The 18,295-nt window shown below is 34.3% G+C and overlaps 1 protein-coding gene across 6 annotated transcripts in view; it reads right to left on the bottom strand.

The window, feature by feature from the left end:
- Positions 1 to 18,295, bottom strand: part of LOC106077997 (netrin receptor UNC5C-like) — a 505,747-nt gene that overhangs the window by 73,163 nt on the left and 414,289 nt on the right. For all 6 annotated transcript variants that reach the window (XM_056020001.1, XM_056020000.1, XM_056020004.1 and 3 more), the window contains one exon: positions 10,381 to 10,561. In XM_056020001.1, coding sequence (XP_055875976.1) covers positions 10,381 to 10,561 — 181 coding nt within the window. The remainder of the gene's footprint in view (positions 1 to 10,380; positions 10,562 to 18,295) is intronic.

Here is an 18,295-nt window from a genome sequence, read left to right as displayed (position 1 = left end):
TAAAATACATTAAGCGGGGTTTGAAACTAAAAAATACCTCTTCAATAAAATACATCAAGCGGGGTTTGAAACTAAAAAATACCTCTTCAATAAAATACATCAAGCGGGGTTTGAAACTAAAAAATACCTCTTCAATAAAATACATTAAGCGGGGTTTGAAACTAAAAAATACCTCTTCAATAAAATACATTAAGCGGGGTTTGAAACTAAAAAATACCTCTTCAATAAAATACATCAAGCGGGGTTTGAAACTAAAAAATACCTCTTCAATAAAATACATTAAGCGGGGTTTGAAACTAAAAAATACCTCTTCAATAAAATACATCAAGCGGGGTTTGAAACTAAAAAATACCTCTTCAATAAAATACATCAAGCGGGGTTTGAAACTAAAAAATACCTCTTCAATAAAATACATCAAGCGGGGTTTGAAACTAAAAAATACCTCTTCAATAAAATACATTAAGCGGGGTTTGAAACTAAAAAATACCTCTTCAATAAAATACATCAAGCGGGGTTTGAAACTAAAAAATACCTCTTCAATAAAATACATTAAGCGGGGTTTGAAACTAAAAAATACCTCTTCAATAAAATACATCAAGCGGGGTTTGAAACTAAAAAATACCTCTTCAATAAAATACATTAAGCGGGGTTTGAAACTAAAAAATACCTCTTCAATAAAATACATTAAGCGGGGTTTGAAACTAAAAAATACCTCTTCAATAAAATACATTAAGCGGGGTTTGAAACTAAAAAATACCTCTTCAATAAAATACATCAAGCGGGGTTTGAAACTAAAAAATACCTCTTCAATAAAATACATTAAGCGGGGTTTGAAACTAAAAAATACCTCTTCAATAAAATACATTAAGCGGGGTTTGAAACTAAAAAATACCTCTTCAATAAAATACATTAAGCGGGGTTTGAAACTAAAAAATACCTCTTCAATAAAATACATTAAGCGGGGTTTGAAACTAAAAAATACCTCTTCAATAAAATACATTAAGCGGGGTTTGAAACTAAAAAATACCTCTTCAATAAAATACATTAAGCGGGGTTTGAAACTAAAAAATACCTCTTCAATAAAAGACTATCCATACATAAGCGGGGTTTGAAACTAAAAAATACCTCTTCAATAAAAGACTATCCATACATAAGCGGGGTTTGAAACTAAAAAATACCTCTTCAATAAAAGACTATCCATACATAAGCGGGGTTTGAAACTAAAAAATACCTCTTCAATAAAAGACTATCCATACATAAGCGGGGTTTGAAACTAAAAAATACCTCTTCAATAAAAGACTATCCATACATAAGCGGGGTTTGAAACTAAAAAATACCTCTTCAATAAAAGACTATCCATACATAAGCGGGGTTTGAAACTAAAAAATACCTCTTCAATAAAAGACTATCCATACATAAGCGGGGTTTGAAACTAAAAAATACCTCTTCAATAAAAGACTATCCATACATAAGCGGGGTTTGAAACTAAAAAATACCTCTTCAATAAAAGACTATCCATACATAAGCGGGGTTTGAAACTAAAAAATACCTCTTCAATAAAAGACTATCCATACATAAGCGGGGTTTGAAACTAAAAAATACCTCTTCAATAAAAGACTATCCATACATAAGCGGGGTTTGAAACTAAAAAATACCTCTTCAATAAAAGACTATCCATACATCAAGCGGGGTTTGAAACTAAAAAATACCTCTTCAATAAAAGACTATCCATACATAAGCGGGGTTTGAAACTAAAAAATACCTCTTCAATAAAAGACTATCCATACATAAGCGGGGTTTGAAACTAAAAAATACCTCTTCAATAAAAGACTATCCATACATAAGCGGGGTTTGAAACTAAAAAATACCTCTTCAATAAAAGACTATCCATACATCAAGCGGGGTTTGAAACTAAAAAATACCTCTTCAATAAAAGACTATCCATACATAAGCGGGGTTTGAAACTAAAAAATACCTCTTCAATAAAAGACTATCCATACATAAGCGGGGTTTGAAACTAAAAAATACCTCTTCAATAAAAGACTATCCATACATAAGCGGGGTTTGAAACTAAAAAATACCTCTTCAATAAAAGACTATCCATACATAAGCGGGGTTTGAAACTAAAAAATACCTCTTCAATAAAAGACTATCCATACATAAGCGGGGTTTGAAACTAAAAAATACCTCTTCAATAAAAGACTATCCATACATAAGCGGGGTTTGAAACTAAAAAATACCTCTTCAATAAAAGACTATCCATACATAAGCGGGGTTTGAAACTAAAAAATACCTCTTCAATAAAAGACTATCCATACATAAGCGGGGTTTGAAACTAAAAAATACCTCTTCAATAAAAGACTATCCATACATAAGCGGGGTTTGAAACTAAAAAATACCTCTTCAATAAAAGACTATCCATACATAAGCGGGGTTTGAAACTAAAAAATACCTCTTCAATAAAAGACTATCCATACATAAGCGGGGTTTGAAACTAAAAAATACCTCTTCAATAAAAGACTATCCATACATAAGCGGGGTTTGAAACTAAAAAATACCTCTTCAATAAAAGACTATCCATACATAAGCGGGGTTTGAAACTAAAAAATACCTCTTCAATAAAAGACTATCCATACATAAGCGGGGTTTGAAACTAAAAAATACCTCTTCAATAAAAGACTATCCATACATAAGCGGGGTTTGAAACTAAAAAATACCTCTTCAATAAAAGGCTATCCATACATAAGCGGGGTTTGAAACTAAAAAATACCTCTTCAATAAAAGACTATCCATACATAAGCGGGGTTTGAAACTAAAAAATACCTCTTCAATAAAAGACTATCCATACATAAGCGGGGTTTGAAACTAAAAAATACCTCTTCAATAAAAGACTATCCATACATAAGCGGGGTTTGAAACTAAAAAATACCTCTTCAATAAAAGGCTATCCATACATAAGCGGGGTTTGAAACTAAAAAATACCTCTTCAATAAAAGACTATCCATACATAAGCGGGGTTTGAAACTAAAAAATACCTCTTCAATAAAAGACTATCCATACATAAGCGGGGTTTGAAACTAAAAAATACCTCTTCAATAAAAGACTATCCATACATAAGCGGGGTTTGAAACTAAAAAATACCTCTTCAATAAAAGACTATCCATACATAAGCGGGGTTTGAAACTAAAAAATACCTCTTCAATAAAAGACTATCCATACATAAGCGGGGTTTGAAACTAAAAAATACCTCTTCAATAAAAGACTATCCATACATCAAGCGGGGTTTGAAACTAAAAAATACCTCTTCAATAAAAGACTATCCATACATCAAGCGGGGTTTGAAACTAAAAAATACCTCTTCAATAAAAGACTATCCATACATAAGCGGGGTTTGAAACTAAAAAATACCTCTTCAATAAAAGACTATCCATACATAAGCGGGGTTTGAAACTAAAAAATACCTCTTCAATAAAAGACTATCCATACATAAGCGGGGTTTGAAACTAAAAAATACCTCTTCAATAAAAGGCTATCCATACATAAGCGGGGTTTGAAACTAAAAAATACCTCTTCAATAAAAGACTATCCATACATAAGCGGGGTTTGAAACTAAAAAATACCTCTTCAATAAAAGACTATCCATACATAAGCGGGGTTTGAAACTAAAAAATACCTCTTCAATAAAAGACTATCCATACATAAGCGGGGTTTGAAACTAAAAAATACCTCTTCAATAAAAGGCTATCCATACATAAGCGGGGTTTGAAACTAAAAAATACCTCTTCAATAAAAGACTATCCATACATAAGCGGGGTTTGAAACTAAAAAATACCTCTTCAATAAAAGACTATCCATACATAAGCGGGGTTTGAAACTAAAAAATACCTCTTCAATAAAAGACTATCCATACATAAGCGGGGTTTGAAACTAAAAATACCTCTTCAATAAAAGACTATCCATACATAAGCGGGGTTTGAAACTAAAAAATACCTCTTCAATAAAAGACTATCCATACATAAGCGGGGTTTGAAACTAAAAATACCTCTTCAATAAAAGACTATCCATACATCAAGCGGGGTTTGAAACTAAAAAATACCTCTTCAATAAAAGACTATCCATACATAAGCGGGGTTTGAAACTAAAAAATACCTCTTCAATAAAAGACTATCCATACATAAGCGGGGTTTGAAACTAAAAAATACCTCTTCAATAAAAGACTATCCATACATAAGCGGGGTTTGAAACTAAAAAATACCTCTTCAATAAAAGACTATCCATACATAAGCGGGGTTTGAAACTAAAAAATACCTCTTCAATAAAAGGCTATCCATACATAAGCGGGGTTTGAAACTAAAAAATACCTCTTCAATAAAAGACTATCCATACATAAGCGGGGTTTGAAACTAAAAAATACCTCTTCAATAAAGACTATCCATACATAAGCGGGGTTTGAAACTAAAAAATACCTCTTCAATAAAAGACTATCCATACATAAGCGGGGTTTGAAACTAAAAAATACCTCTTCAATAAAAGACTATCCATACATAAGCGGGGTTTGAAACTAAAAAATACCTCTTCAATAAAAGACTATCCATACATAAGCGGGGTTTGAAACTAAAAAATACCTCTTCAATAAAAGGCTATCCATACATAAGCGGGGTTTGAAACTAAAAAATACCTCTTCAATAAAAGACTATCCATACATAAGCGGGGTTTGAAACTAAAAAATACCTCTTCAATAAAAGACTATCCATACATAAGCGGGGTTTGAAACTAAAAAATACCTCTTCAATAAAAGACTATCCATACATCAAGCGGGGTTTGAAACTAAAAAATACCTCTTCAATAAAAGACTATCCATACATAAGCGGGGTTTGAAACTAAAAAATACCTCTTCAATAAAAGACTATCCATACATAAGCGGGGTTTGAAACTAAAAAATACCTCTTCAATAAAAGACTATCCATACATCAAGCGGGGTTTGAAACTAAAAAATACCTCTTCAATAAAAGACTATCCATACATAAGCGGGGTTTGAAACTAAAAAATACCTCTTCAATAAAAGACTATCCATACATAAGCGGGGTTTGAAACTAAAAAATACCTCTTCAATAAAAGACTATCCATACATCAAGCGGGGTTTGAAACTAAAAAATACCTCTTCAATAAAAGACTATCCATACATAAGCGGGGTTTGAAACTAAAAAATACCTCTTCAATAAAAGACTATCCATACATAAGCGGGGTTTGAAACTAAAAAATACCTCTTCAATAAAAGGACTATCCATACATAAGCGGGGTTTGAAACTAAAATACCTCTTCAATAAAAGGCTATCCATACATAAGCGGGGTTTGAAACTAAAAAATACCTCTTCAATAAAAGACTATCCATACATAAGCGGGGTTTGAAACTAAAAAATACCTCTTCAATAAAAGACTATCCATACATAAGCGGGGTTTGAAACTAAAAAATACCTCTTCAATAAAAGACTATCCATACATAAGCGGGGTTTGAAACTAAAAAATACCTCTTCAATAAAAGACTATCCATACATAAGCGGGGTTTGAAACTAAAAAATACCTCTTCAATAAAAGACTATCCATACATAAGCGGGGTTTGAAACTAAAAAATACCTCTTCAATAAAAGGCTATCCATACATAAGCGGGGTTTGAAACTAAAAAATACCTCTTCAATAAAAGACTATCCATACATAAGCGGGGTTTGAAACTAAAAAATACCTCTTCAATAAAAGACTATCCATACATAAGCGGGGTTTGAAACTAAAAAATACCTCTTCAATAAAAGACTATCCATACATAAGCGGGGTTTGAAACTAAAAAATACCTCTTCAATAAAAGACTATCCATACATAAGCGGGGTTTGAAACTAAAAAATACCTCTTCAATAAAAGACTATCCATACATAAGCGGGGTTTGAAACTAAAAAATACCTCTTCAATAAAAGACTATCCATACATAAGCGGGGTTTGAAACTAAAAAATACCTCTTCAATAAAAGACTATCCATACATAAGCGGGGTTTGAAACTAAAAAATACCTCTTCAATAAAAGACTATCCATACATAAGCGGGGTTTGAAACTAAAAAATACCTCTTCAATAAAAGACTATCCATACATAAGCGGGGTTTGAAACTAAAAAATACCTCTTCAATAAAAGACTATCCATACATAAGCGGGGTTTGAAACTAAAAAATACCTCTTCAATAAAAGACTATCCATACATAAGCGGGGTTTGAAACTAAAAAATACCTCTTCAATAAAAGACTATCCATACATAAGCGGGGTTTGAAACTAAAAAATACCTCTTCAATAAAAGACTATCCATACATAAGCGGGGTTTGAAACTAAAAAATACCTCTTCAATAAAAGAGCTATCCATACATAAGCGGGGTTTGAAACTAAAAAATACCTCTTCAATAAAAGACTATCCATACATTAAGCGGGGTTTGAAACTAAAAAATACCTCTTCAATAAAAGACTATCCATACATTAAGCGGGGTTTGAAACTAAAAAATACCTCTTCAATAAAAGACTATCCATACATTAAGCGGGGTTTGAAACTAAAAAATACCTCTTCAATAAAAGACTATCCATACATTAAGCGGGGTTTGAAACTAAAAAATACCTCTTCAATAAAAGACTATCCATACATTAAGCGGGGTTTGAAACTAAAAAATACCTCTTCAATAAAAGACTATCCATACATTAAGCGGGGTTTGAAACTAAAAAATACCTCTTCAATAAAAGACTATCCATACATTAAGCGGGGTTTGAAACTAAAAAATACCTCTTCAATAAAAGACTATCCATACATTAAGCGGGGTTTGAAACTAAAAAATACCTCTTCAATAAAAGACTATCCATACATTAAGCGGGGTTTGAAACTAAAAAATACCTCTTCAATAAAAGACTATCCATACATAAGCGGGGTTTGAAACTAAAAAATACCTCTTCAATAAAAGGACTATCCATACATAAGCGGGGTTTGAAACTAAAAAATACCTCTTCAATAAAAGACTATCCATACATAAGCGGGGTTTGAAACTAAAAAATACCTCTTCAATAAAAGACTATCCATACATTAAGCGGGGTTTGAAACTAAAAAATACCTCTTCAATAAAAGGACTATCCATACATTAAGCGGGGTTTGAAACTAAAAAATACCTCTTCAATAAAAGACTATCCATACATTAAGCGGGGTTTGAAACTAAAAAATACCTCTTCAATAAAAGACTATCCATACATTAAGCGGGGTTTGAAACTAAAAAATACCTCTTCAATAAAAGACTATCCATACATAAGCGGGGTTTGAAACTAAAAAATACCTCTTCAATAAAAGACTATCCATACATAAGCGGGGTTTGAAACTAAAAAATACCTCTTCAATAAAAGACTATCCATACATAAGCGGGGTTTGAAACTAAAAAATACCTCTTCAATAAAAGACTATCCATACATAAGCGGGGTTTGAAACTAAAAAATACCTCTTCAATAAAAGACTATCCATACATAAGCGGGGTTTGAAACTAAAAAATACCTCTTCAATAAAAGACTATCCATACATTAAGCGGGGTTTGAAACTAAAAAATACCTCTTCAATAAAAGACTATCCATACATAAGCGGGGTTTGAAACTAAAAAATACCTCTTCAATAAAAGACTATCCATACATTAAGCGGGGTTTGAAACTAAAAAATACCTCTTCAATAAAAGACTATCCATACATAAGCGGGGTTTGAAACTAAAAAATACCTCTTCAATAAAAGACTATCCATACATAAGCGGGGTTTGAAACTAAAAAATACCTCTTCAATAAAAGACTATCCATACATTAAGCGGGGTTTGAAACTAAAAAATACCTCTTCAATAAAAGACTATCCATACATAAGCGGGGTTTGAAACTAAAAAATACCTCTTCAATAAAAGACTATCCATACATAAGCGGGGTTTGAAACTAAAAAATACCTCTTCAATAAAAGACTATCCATACATAAGCGGGGTTTGAAACTAAAAAATACCTCTTCAATAAAAGACTATCCATACATAAGCGGGGTTTGAAACTAAAAAATACCTCTTCAATAAAAGACTATCCATACATCAAGCGGGGTTTGAAACTAAAAAATACCTCTTCAATAAAAGACTATCCATACATAAGCGGGGTTTGAAACTAAAAAATACCTCTTCAATAAAAGGCTATCCATACATAAGCGGGGTTTGAAACTAAAAAATACCTCTTCAATAAAAGACTATCCATACATAAGCGGGGTTTGAAACTAAAAAATACCTCTTCAATAAAAGACTATCCATACATCAAGCGGGGTTTGAAACTAAAAAATACCTCTTCAATAAAAGACTATCCATACATAAGCGGGGTTTGAAACTAAAAAATACCTCTTCAATAAAAGGCTATCCATACATAAGCGGGGTTTGAAACTAAAAAATACCTCTTCAATAAAAGACTATCCATACATTAAGCGGGGTTTGAAACTAAAAAATACCTCTTCAATAAAAGACTATCCATACATAAGCGGGGTTTGAAACTAAAAAATACCTCTTCAATAAAAGACTATCCATACATAAGCGGGGTTTGAAACTAAAAAATACCTCTTCAATAAAAGACTATCCATACATAAGCGGGGTTTGAAACTAAAAAATACCTCTTCAATAAAAGACTATCCATACATAAGCGGGGTTTGAAACTAAAAAATACCTCTTCAATAAAAGACTATCCATACATCAAGCGGGGTTTGAAACTAAAAAATACCTCTTCAATAAAAGACTATCCATACATCAAGCGGGGTTTGAAACTAAAAAATACCTCTTCAATAAAAGACTATCCATACATAAGCGGGGTTTGAAACTAAAAAATACCTCTTCAATAAAAGGCTATCCATACATAAGCGGGATTTGAAACTAAAAAATACCTCTTCAACATAAAAAAAAAGGAAATTACACACTTAAAATTCTATGAGCGTAGCCAAAGAGGGTTTTGAGTTTAAACTCCCCTTCAGCGGGATATGAAGCTAAAAAAATGCCTCTACAATATTAAAAAAAAAAAGCAAACTACACACTTAAAATTCTATGAACGAAGGCAAGCCAAAAAGTAGAGGGTTGAGTTTAAACCCCCCTCCTCCATAGGGCTTTATTTTAAAGTTTAAAACCCTTCCAGATGGTTTTGAGTTTAAAATCCCCATACAGAGAGTTTAGAGGTTGAAATTCTCTCTTTTCAGTATTATTCTAAAGCAAACTACAGTCACCAAATTCTATAAGCGTAGCTTAGGGGGTTTTAAATTTGTTAAAAGAAACTCCATAGATTTTTTAGTTTAAACCCGACAACAAATGATTTTGACGATAAAAGTTTCCTTTCCGATATAAAATCTAAAGCAAGAGAGTAGCCAAGAGAGGTTACACATTTGTACCAGAGGCTGGTCTCCATTAATAAAGTGCAGTGAATAGTCATCTGCCGAAATTGAAAGACTAAATGTGGCTCAACAAAGATGGCTAAGACAGATTTTAGGAGTCAGTTATAGAGATTGGGTCTCAATAAAGGAAATAAAACTTGTTAATAGCAGGATAATGCACTGTAGATACTTCAGAATATGCATTTTGTAAGCTTTCAATACCGAAAATAGTGTTTGGCGGTGGGGTTCCGCCCCGAACACTGCTGAGGGAGCTCCAGTAAGATCTTATTCTATAGTACAATAAACGTCTTCCGAAAGAATGAAAGGTCAGAATGGAACAAGATTAATCATGTACACACACACGCACATATATTTGGCCGGGGGGGGGGGAAACCCTCCCCCCCCCCCCGAAAAAATCCTGGGTGCATACATATGGGCATTAACGTATGGACATAGACATATGGAGTTTGTAAACAATTACAAAATAGATCCAGGCATAGACATATGGAGACAGACAAAGATTTAGTTCACATTATTGCCACTTTATTATTCGCAGTTTAAAATGTCAATGTTGTTCTTTCGTTTGAGAGAAAAGTTTATAATAATTTATAAGAACCGTAATCGTGAAATTTACACTGCACTATTTTTTAACAATTTGATCGAATATATCAAAATAGCAGGTGTCTCTAGAGTGTAATAAAATAAAGGTTAGAAGAAAAAACACCTTTTTTTTCGTTTATATTGCATTATAACAGTAATGTGACTTTTAATTGTTTATTTTTATCAAATTGTTATTCGAACGCAGGGATTCTCAAATACTCGATACCTTAATTGGGGATTTAATTAAAAGCAATGAATCATATGGTGTGAGTGGTTTCAATGAGACTGCTGGTTTAAAAAGCACCCTGTCTTTGAAGTGTGTTTAAAAGCTATTGATTTCAAGATGTTCAAAAACTCACCAAACACAGTCAGCAAAGCAGAAGAGCTGGTCCGCCTCTGGGCGATGTTCTCTGCCCCGCAAGTGTAGTTCCCCGAGTCGGTCTTCCTGGCCTGGTTGATGATGAGGTGGCCCTCACTGGTGATGATGTAGTTGATGTCCACGATGACGTTGATTTCCACGTTGTCTTTCAGCCAGAAGACCTGGACAAGGGAAGAAAGGTGAGACAAAGGTAAATATTGTCCTTGGCCTCGTTAGAGGTGATGGAACGGTGAGGACAGGTCAGCGGGAGTAGGAGAACATTATCTCTGGAGTTAATTAAACAATGGATGCCACTGGGATAATGTTGATTCAAAAAAAAAAAAAAGTGGGTCAGCAAAAAATAAGCTACATTTTAAACACAAAATAAAATTTAAAAAAATACTCAATTGCGTTTTAATTGGATTTTGTCAAGAATACAAGATATAACATCAATTTAATGTGTGTGATATAACAACATATTACATTATGATTACTTCTGTCTGGCTACATAAAGTATCACAAATAATAAGGAAACGTATCATTTCTCTAGACCCGTAATTAATAATACCCACACACAATAGGCTAACATAATTGCCCCCATGTTATATTACCTCTCTCTCACATACAGCTCTCTCTCTCACACACACAGTAACACAAATAAAATGTTATTTTATCCACACTTTTTCAATGCAGATATAAAGTACGTAAATATTTAGTCTTTGGGACATACGGGATACTGATACACATAGAAACATACACAACTATAATCTTTGCTGAATTTATATATATATATATATATATATATATATATATATATATATATATATATATATATATATATATATATATATATATATATATATATATATATATATATATATATAACTAAGCCACGATTGTTTCCGAAACAAAATTGATAAATAGCCTTTTAAAAGCCAAGAGTTGAGTAACAAAAAAAAAATTCCAGACAGTTTCCCTCCCGTCCTCTCCCCCCCCCCCCCAACCAAAATACACCAATACTCTCTTCGTTGTGCAGCGTAACAAGACACAGCCTCAGAAATTTGGCTAATTATTTGACTTTCCAACAAGTAACTTCCGAACAGAGCACATTTATCATCTAACAGCGCCCCCTGTGGTGTTCCTACATCTAGATGGCGTTCTAGCCTGTTGCCATGGCAATCAAAACAGCTGCCATACAAATAGATGTCAAATTTAATGCACGCTATTTTAACAATACCGGGTATTTTATTCTAAGAATCTGTTGAATTGTTTGGTTTTTTAAACTATCACGTGACAGGTAGCTCTTTGCGCCAGTCGGTTTCTCAGAAGTGAATGGTTTGAAATCAGAGATGGAGACAAAGAGCGCGGGTAATTGTGATTCCAGAGAAGACATTTTACTCTTGGACCATGCTTGAGAATAGGATAGGATACTGAAATGTTGGGTGAATGATAGACATGAGATCAGTGTGTGCAGGGTGTACCTGGCTAGCACATTATCAACAAAGGAAATTAAGAGATCTCTATATCAAACAATCATATTTTTTAAAAAGATGTCTAAAGTTTTCATTTAGAACAAAATTAATGCTTGATTTTTTGTTACATTCCTCTGTGGGTAAAAAAAAAAACACTACAAGAAATAGACAGGCGTGTGATATCAATTTCACATTTTATTCACTTTTCAAGCTCTTATTATGGACATAATGTTTAAGTAGTAGGATAGCCTGTAGACGTTATAGGACATAAGGGAAGAGTTATAGGACATAATTCAGAAGTTGTAGAACATAATTTAGAAGTTGTAGGACATAATGCATGAGTTATAGGACATAATGTAGAAATTGTAGGACATATTATAGAAGTTGTAGGACATAATGCAGAAGTTGTAGGACATAATGTAGAAGTTGTTGGACATAATACAGAAGTTGTAGGAGATATTATAGAAGTTGTAGGACATAATGAAGAAGTTGTAGGACATAGTGTAGAAGTTGTAGGACATAATGTATGACATAGTGTAGAAGTTGTTGGACATAATGCATGAGTTATAGAACATAATGCAGAAGTTGTAGGACATAATGTAGAAGTTGTTGGACATAATGCATAAGTTATAGGACATAATAAAGAAGTTGTAGGACATAGTATAGAAGTTGTAAGACATAATGCAGAAGTTGTAGGACATAATGTAGAGATCGTAGGACATAATGTCTGAGTTAAAGGACATAATGAAGAAGTTGTAGGACATAGTGTAGAAATTGTAGGACATAATACAGAAGTTGTAGGACATAATGCAGAAGTTGTAGGACATAATGTAGAAGTTGTTGGACATAATGTCTGAGTTATAGGACATAATGAAGAAGTTGTAGGACATAGTGTAGAAATTGTAGGACATAATACATAAGTAGTAGGACATAATGCAGAAGTTGTAGGACATAGTGTAGAAGTTGTATTACATAATGCATGAGTTATAGGACATAATAAAGAAGTAGTTGGACATAGTGTAGTAGTTGTAGGACATAATGAAGAAGTTGTAGGACATAGTGTAGAAATTGTAGGACATAATACAGAAGTTGTAGGACATAATGCAGAAGTTGTAGGACATAATGCAGAAGTTGTAGGACATAATTTAGAAATTGTAGGACATAGTGTAGAAGTTGTAGGATATAATGTAGAAGTTATAGGACATAGTGTAGAAGTTGTATTACATAATGCAGAAGTTGTAGGACATAATGTAGAAGTGACATAATGTAGAAGTCGTAGGACATAATGCATGAGTTATAGGACATAACGAAGATGTAGTAGGAAAAGTTGTATGACATAGTGTAGAAGTTGTATGACATAGTGTAGAAGTTGTATGACATAGTGTAGAAGTTGTAGGACATAATGTAGAAGTTATAGGACATAATGCAGAAGTTGTAGGACACAATGCAGAAGTTATAGGACATAATGTAGAAGTTGTAGGACATAATGCCTGAGTTATACGACATAATGAAGAAGTTGTGGGACAAAGTGTAGAAGTTGTGGGACATAGTGTAGAAGTTGTATGACATAGTGTACAAGTTGTAGGACACAATGCATGAGTTATAGGACATAATGCAGAAGTTGTAGGACATAATGCATAAGTTATAGGACATAATGCAGAAGTTGTAGAACATAATGTAGAAGTTGTAGGACATAATGCATGAGTTTTAGGACATAATGCAGAAGTTGTAGGACATAGTGTAGAAGTTGTAGGACATAATGCAGAAGTTGTAGGACATAATGTAGAAGTTGTTGGACATAATGTATGACATAGTGTAGAAGTTGTTGGACATAATGCATGAGTTATAGGACATAATGCAGAAGTTGTAGGACATAATGTAGAAGTTGTTGGACATAATTTATGACATAGTGTAGAAGTTGTTGGACATAATGCATGAGTTATAGGACATAATGCAGAAGTTGTAGGATATAATGTAGAAGTTGTTGGACATAATGCATGAGTTATAGGACATAATGCAGAAGTTGTAAGACATAATGTAGAAGTTGTTGGACATAATGCATAAGTTTTAGGACAAAATAAAGAAGTTGTAGGACATAGTAAAGAAGTTGTAGGACATAATGTAGAGATCGTAGGACATAATGTCTGAGTTATAGTACACAATGAAGAAGTTGTAGGACATAGTGTAGAAATTGTAGGACATAATACAGAAGTTGTAGGACATAATGCAGAAGTTGTAGGACATAATGTAGAAGTTGTTGGACATAATGTCTGAGTTATAGGACATAATGAAGAAGTTGTAGGACATAATACAGAAGTTGTAGGACATAATGCAGAAGTTGTAGGACATAATTTAGAAATTGTAGGACATAGTGTAGAAGTTGCAGGACATAGTGTAGAAGTTGTAGGACATAATACAGAAGTTGTAGGACATAATGTAGAAGATGTAGGACATAATGCAGATGTTGTAGGGCATAGTGTAGAAGTTGTAGGATATAATGTAGAAGTTATAGGACATAGTGTAGAAGTTGTAGGACATAATACAGAAGTTGTAGGACATAATACAGAAGTTGTAGGACATAATACAGAAGTTGTAGGACATAGTGTAGAAGTTGTAGGACATAGTGCTGAAGTTGTAGGACATAATGCTGAAGTTATAGGACATAGTGTAGAAGTTGTAGGACATAATGAAGAAATTGTATGATATAATGCAGAAGTTGTAGGACATAATGCAGAAGTTATAGGACATAGTGTAGAAGTTGTATTACATAATGCATGAGTTATAGGACATAATAAAGAAGTTGTTGGACATAGTGTAGAAGTTGTAGGACATAGTGTAGTAGTTGTAGGACATAATGAAGAAGTTGTAGGACATAGTGTAGAAATTGTAGGACATGGTGTAGAAGTTGAAGAAAAAAAAACTAAAACAAATCATTTAGGAAGTTAGAGAGAGCGAGGGAGACAGAGAGACAGAAAGAGGGAGAGAGAGAGGGAGACTCAGACAGAGAGACAGAAAGAGAGAGAGAGAGAGAGAGACCGAGACAGAGAGAAAGAGAGAGAGAGAGAGAGAGAGATCATATTTTGTACGATAATAAACAGTGACCAAAAAAAATATCTGGAAGGTCAAGGTCTGGTGTATTTTTAGATATCTTTTAAAGATGTTTCGAGCAATGAAGATGATAGATAAGGATCAAGTTGAAGGAGATAGAAATCTGAAGGCAGCGAACAGGCGCACCTAGTGTTCAGCCACAAGATGGAACTCAAACGTTTGTGGCCACAGAGATACAGGCTAACGTTCAATGACATGACAACGTGTGTGTGTGCCTCTCTGTTATGTAGGCAAGCTAGAAGGCGATGTTTGCCATACAAACTGCAGAGCAAGCCAGATAACATACAAACATGTCTTGTCAAATCTAGAGCAAACTCTGTTGTTTTGCTAGTTTAAAACCTCTCGAGGATTGTTTGCAACATTTTTTTTTCAATGGGCCGGGAGGGGGGGGGAGGAATTCACCTGAAAGAGTGGCGCCATCTCTAATCACGTGACCAAGTATCCCGACTTACCTTTTATTTCCCCCCACCATTTTTTTTTAACTCGGTGGATTAGGGAGGAGAAAAAAAGTTCTCCTTTAAATTAAAAGTCCCAGGAGGTCTTAAGAAGGCAAGGGTCTAATTACTGGTGTTAGGGTATTACAGCGTGGATCAGTTGAGTTCTGTGGGTAGAAACATTCTCGGAGGAAACGTTTGAAATGTTTCTTATAAGCCTTGACCTAGAACGTGTGTTGACGTCAGGGTGTGTTGGGAAGATGTGTAGGTGAGTACATGTGAGGGCGTGTTGATGTGTACATTTAAAGGTATAGAACCAGAGATTGTTTAGTTTTATGTTGCATGCCTGTTTGGTTGTACGCCTGTTTAGTTGTATGCCGGTTTAGTTGTATACATGTTGGGTTGTATGTGGTATGCCTGTTTGGCTGTATGCCTGTTTGGTTGTATGTTGTATGCCTGTTTAGTTGTATGTTGTATGCCTGTTTGGTTGTATGTTGTATGCCTGTTTGGTTGTATGTTGTATGCCTGTTTGGTTGTATGTTGTATGCCTGTTTGGTTGTATGTTGTATGCCTGTTTGGTTGTATGTTGTATGCCTGTTTGGTTGTATGTTGTATGCCTGTTTAGTTATATGTTGTATGCCTGTTTAGTTGTATGTTGTATGCTTAAGGATATATTCGGGTGACTTTAAATGACGGGGGGAGGCGCGGTGGCTTAGCGGTAAAGCGCTTGGCTTCCGAACCGTGGCTCCGGGTTCAAATTCTGGTGAAGACTGGGATTTTTAATTTCGAAATCATTGGGCGTCTCTAAGTCCACCCACCTCTAATGGGTACCTGACATTAGTTGGGGAAAAGTAAAGGCGGTTGGTCGTTGTGCTGGCCACATGACACCCTCGTTAACCGTAGGCCACAGAAACAGATGACCTTAACATCATCTGCCTTATAGACCACAAGTTCTGAAAGAAGAACTAACTTAAAAGACGGGTGTGTTTATATTTAGACATCTCGGTGTGTACAGAGATGCATGTTATTTCCAATGTAAACTATACAAGTAAATATTTATGTATGTCACTGACATTTAGATGTAAAACATTTTAAAACTGGAAAACATTTAAAACAAAATCAGGATGTCAGATAAAGAAGCTATCAAATGTCAGACTTATTATTGTAAACTTATTATAGAGTCAGGCACTTTCGCAATTCTTCTGCTGATGTGGTGTGACTATAGCATCGAATACTCTTTTGACTATTTAACTATTGTAAAATTCGATGAATTGTGTGCACTTTTGTATAGCATTTGAATTTTTCTAGAAAATAAAAGTGTTCAAGACTTTGCAAACTACTAAACGTAATGACCGCTGGTCAGGAGACACGACTACATTTTAATGACCAGAATGTTACTCAGATCTTGTGTCCGGTGGTGTCTTGCTGGTGTCAAGCCAGACCACCAAATGACATCACTTTGTGTGTAACTATGATTTCTCCAAAACAAAATCAAAAGCAAGAACTTCAACAAAATCATTCTTCAGAGAAATACGATTACTGTAGATTTATATTAGTAGATGTTTTGGTAGGTCAAATACATGCTATCTTTCTATCAGCCTCTTTCTACTCTACTTCCGTGATCTAATCTTTCGAATGTCTACATGTCATGTCACTGGTCACAATTAAATGGTGACACAAACAAAACATCAAAGAATCTTTTGTGAAAAGAAAAGAAAAGAGAACCTATATAAGGGAAAGAGCACCGCACTTACAACTATATCTCTCAGTAATGTAAAATGTATCTCCCTTATTGGATATCAGACAAAATAATTGACTAATAGTTTTCAATTGATTCATGTTTCGTTCGGTACAATAAATATTATTTAACGTTTCCACTTCATCCGTGTGTGGGAGAAACCCAAAATATTTAGCAGTATCTGTGAATACTGACGAATTAATTCCCCTAGTTAGTATCTAATAAACTAATTAATCACCAGCAATGAATAAACTAGTTGGTTCATTTGTTTCAATTCATGTCTTGTCTATGCCAATAAATAATCGTGCAAAGTTTCAAATGTATCCGACAACAAACTAACAAACCTTTGACCAGACAGACATTGAGAGTGAGTTGATATAAGCTTTGTAAAAGAAATGTTCGTTGATATCTTGAAGAATAAAATCAGAGTCGCGATATAGATTCATTTAGGATAAGACGTGGTCCAATGAAAAACTTAGGCCTAGAGAAACAAAGCAAAACCAAAATGCGGTCCACTAAGATAGACTTCAGACATGCTGTGGCCTGCTGTTTAAAAATTGAAAAGAAATTCTAAGACGGAATGCAGCCAACTGTGACGAACAATATAGATTCTGAAGGTGGCTCAGGTTGACAAAGTCAAGGAGGGGTGGACTCCATTGTGCTGCGCCCCTGGAGAAGTGAAAAGGTACCTGGGGAGTCTTTCCAAGACGCCATGGGGGGATGATTTCTGAGTCTGAAAAGATTTCAATACAACAATCCAGAAAGCGATCCCAGGCTATCACGTGACTACAGGTGTGGCGCAGAGTGGCGGGGACTGGGTGGTGGTGCTGGTGTCACGGAAATAATATTCACTAGACTGCTATGACAACACATCCCAAGGGGAGAGAATTGTTATCTGTTAATAATAAGAAAGTTTATCTGAACAATTTACGTTTTCATTTTGTCCTGGCCACCTCCCACCCCACCCCCACCCCTCCCCGTTCATACAAAGCAGAAGTTGATGCTTAATATAAATAACGCATATTTTAAACTGCGAGGTTCGGACCCAGTTTGACTCTTCCAGCTACACTGATCTTAGTTTTAAAAACCCAAGTTATCTACACTTTTTTCGTAAGTGTCCAGTCCTTGTTTCCAGGTGTCTATGTATGCTACGTGTGTATACCA

This window comes from Biomphalaria glabrata, chromosome 2, assembly GCF_947242115.1.
Source record: "Biomphalaria glabrata chromosome 2, xgBioGlab47.1, whole genome shotgun sequence".
NCBI lineage: Eukaryota > Metazoa > Mollusca > Gastropoda > Planorbidae > Biomphalaria > Biomphalaria glabrata.
This window is presented reverse-complemented; position numbering and strand designations above follow the sequence as displayed.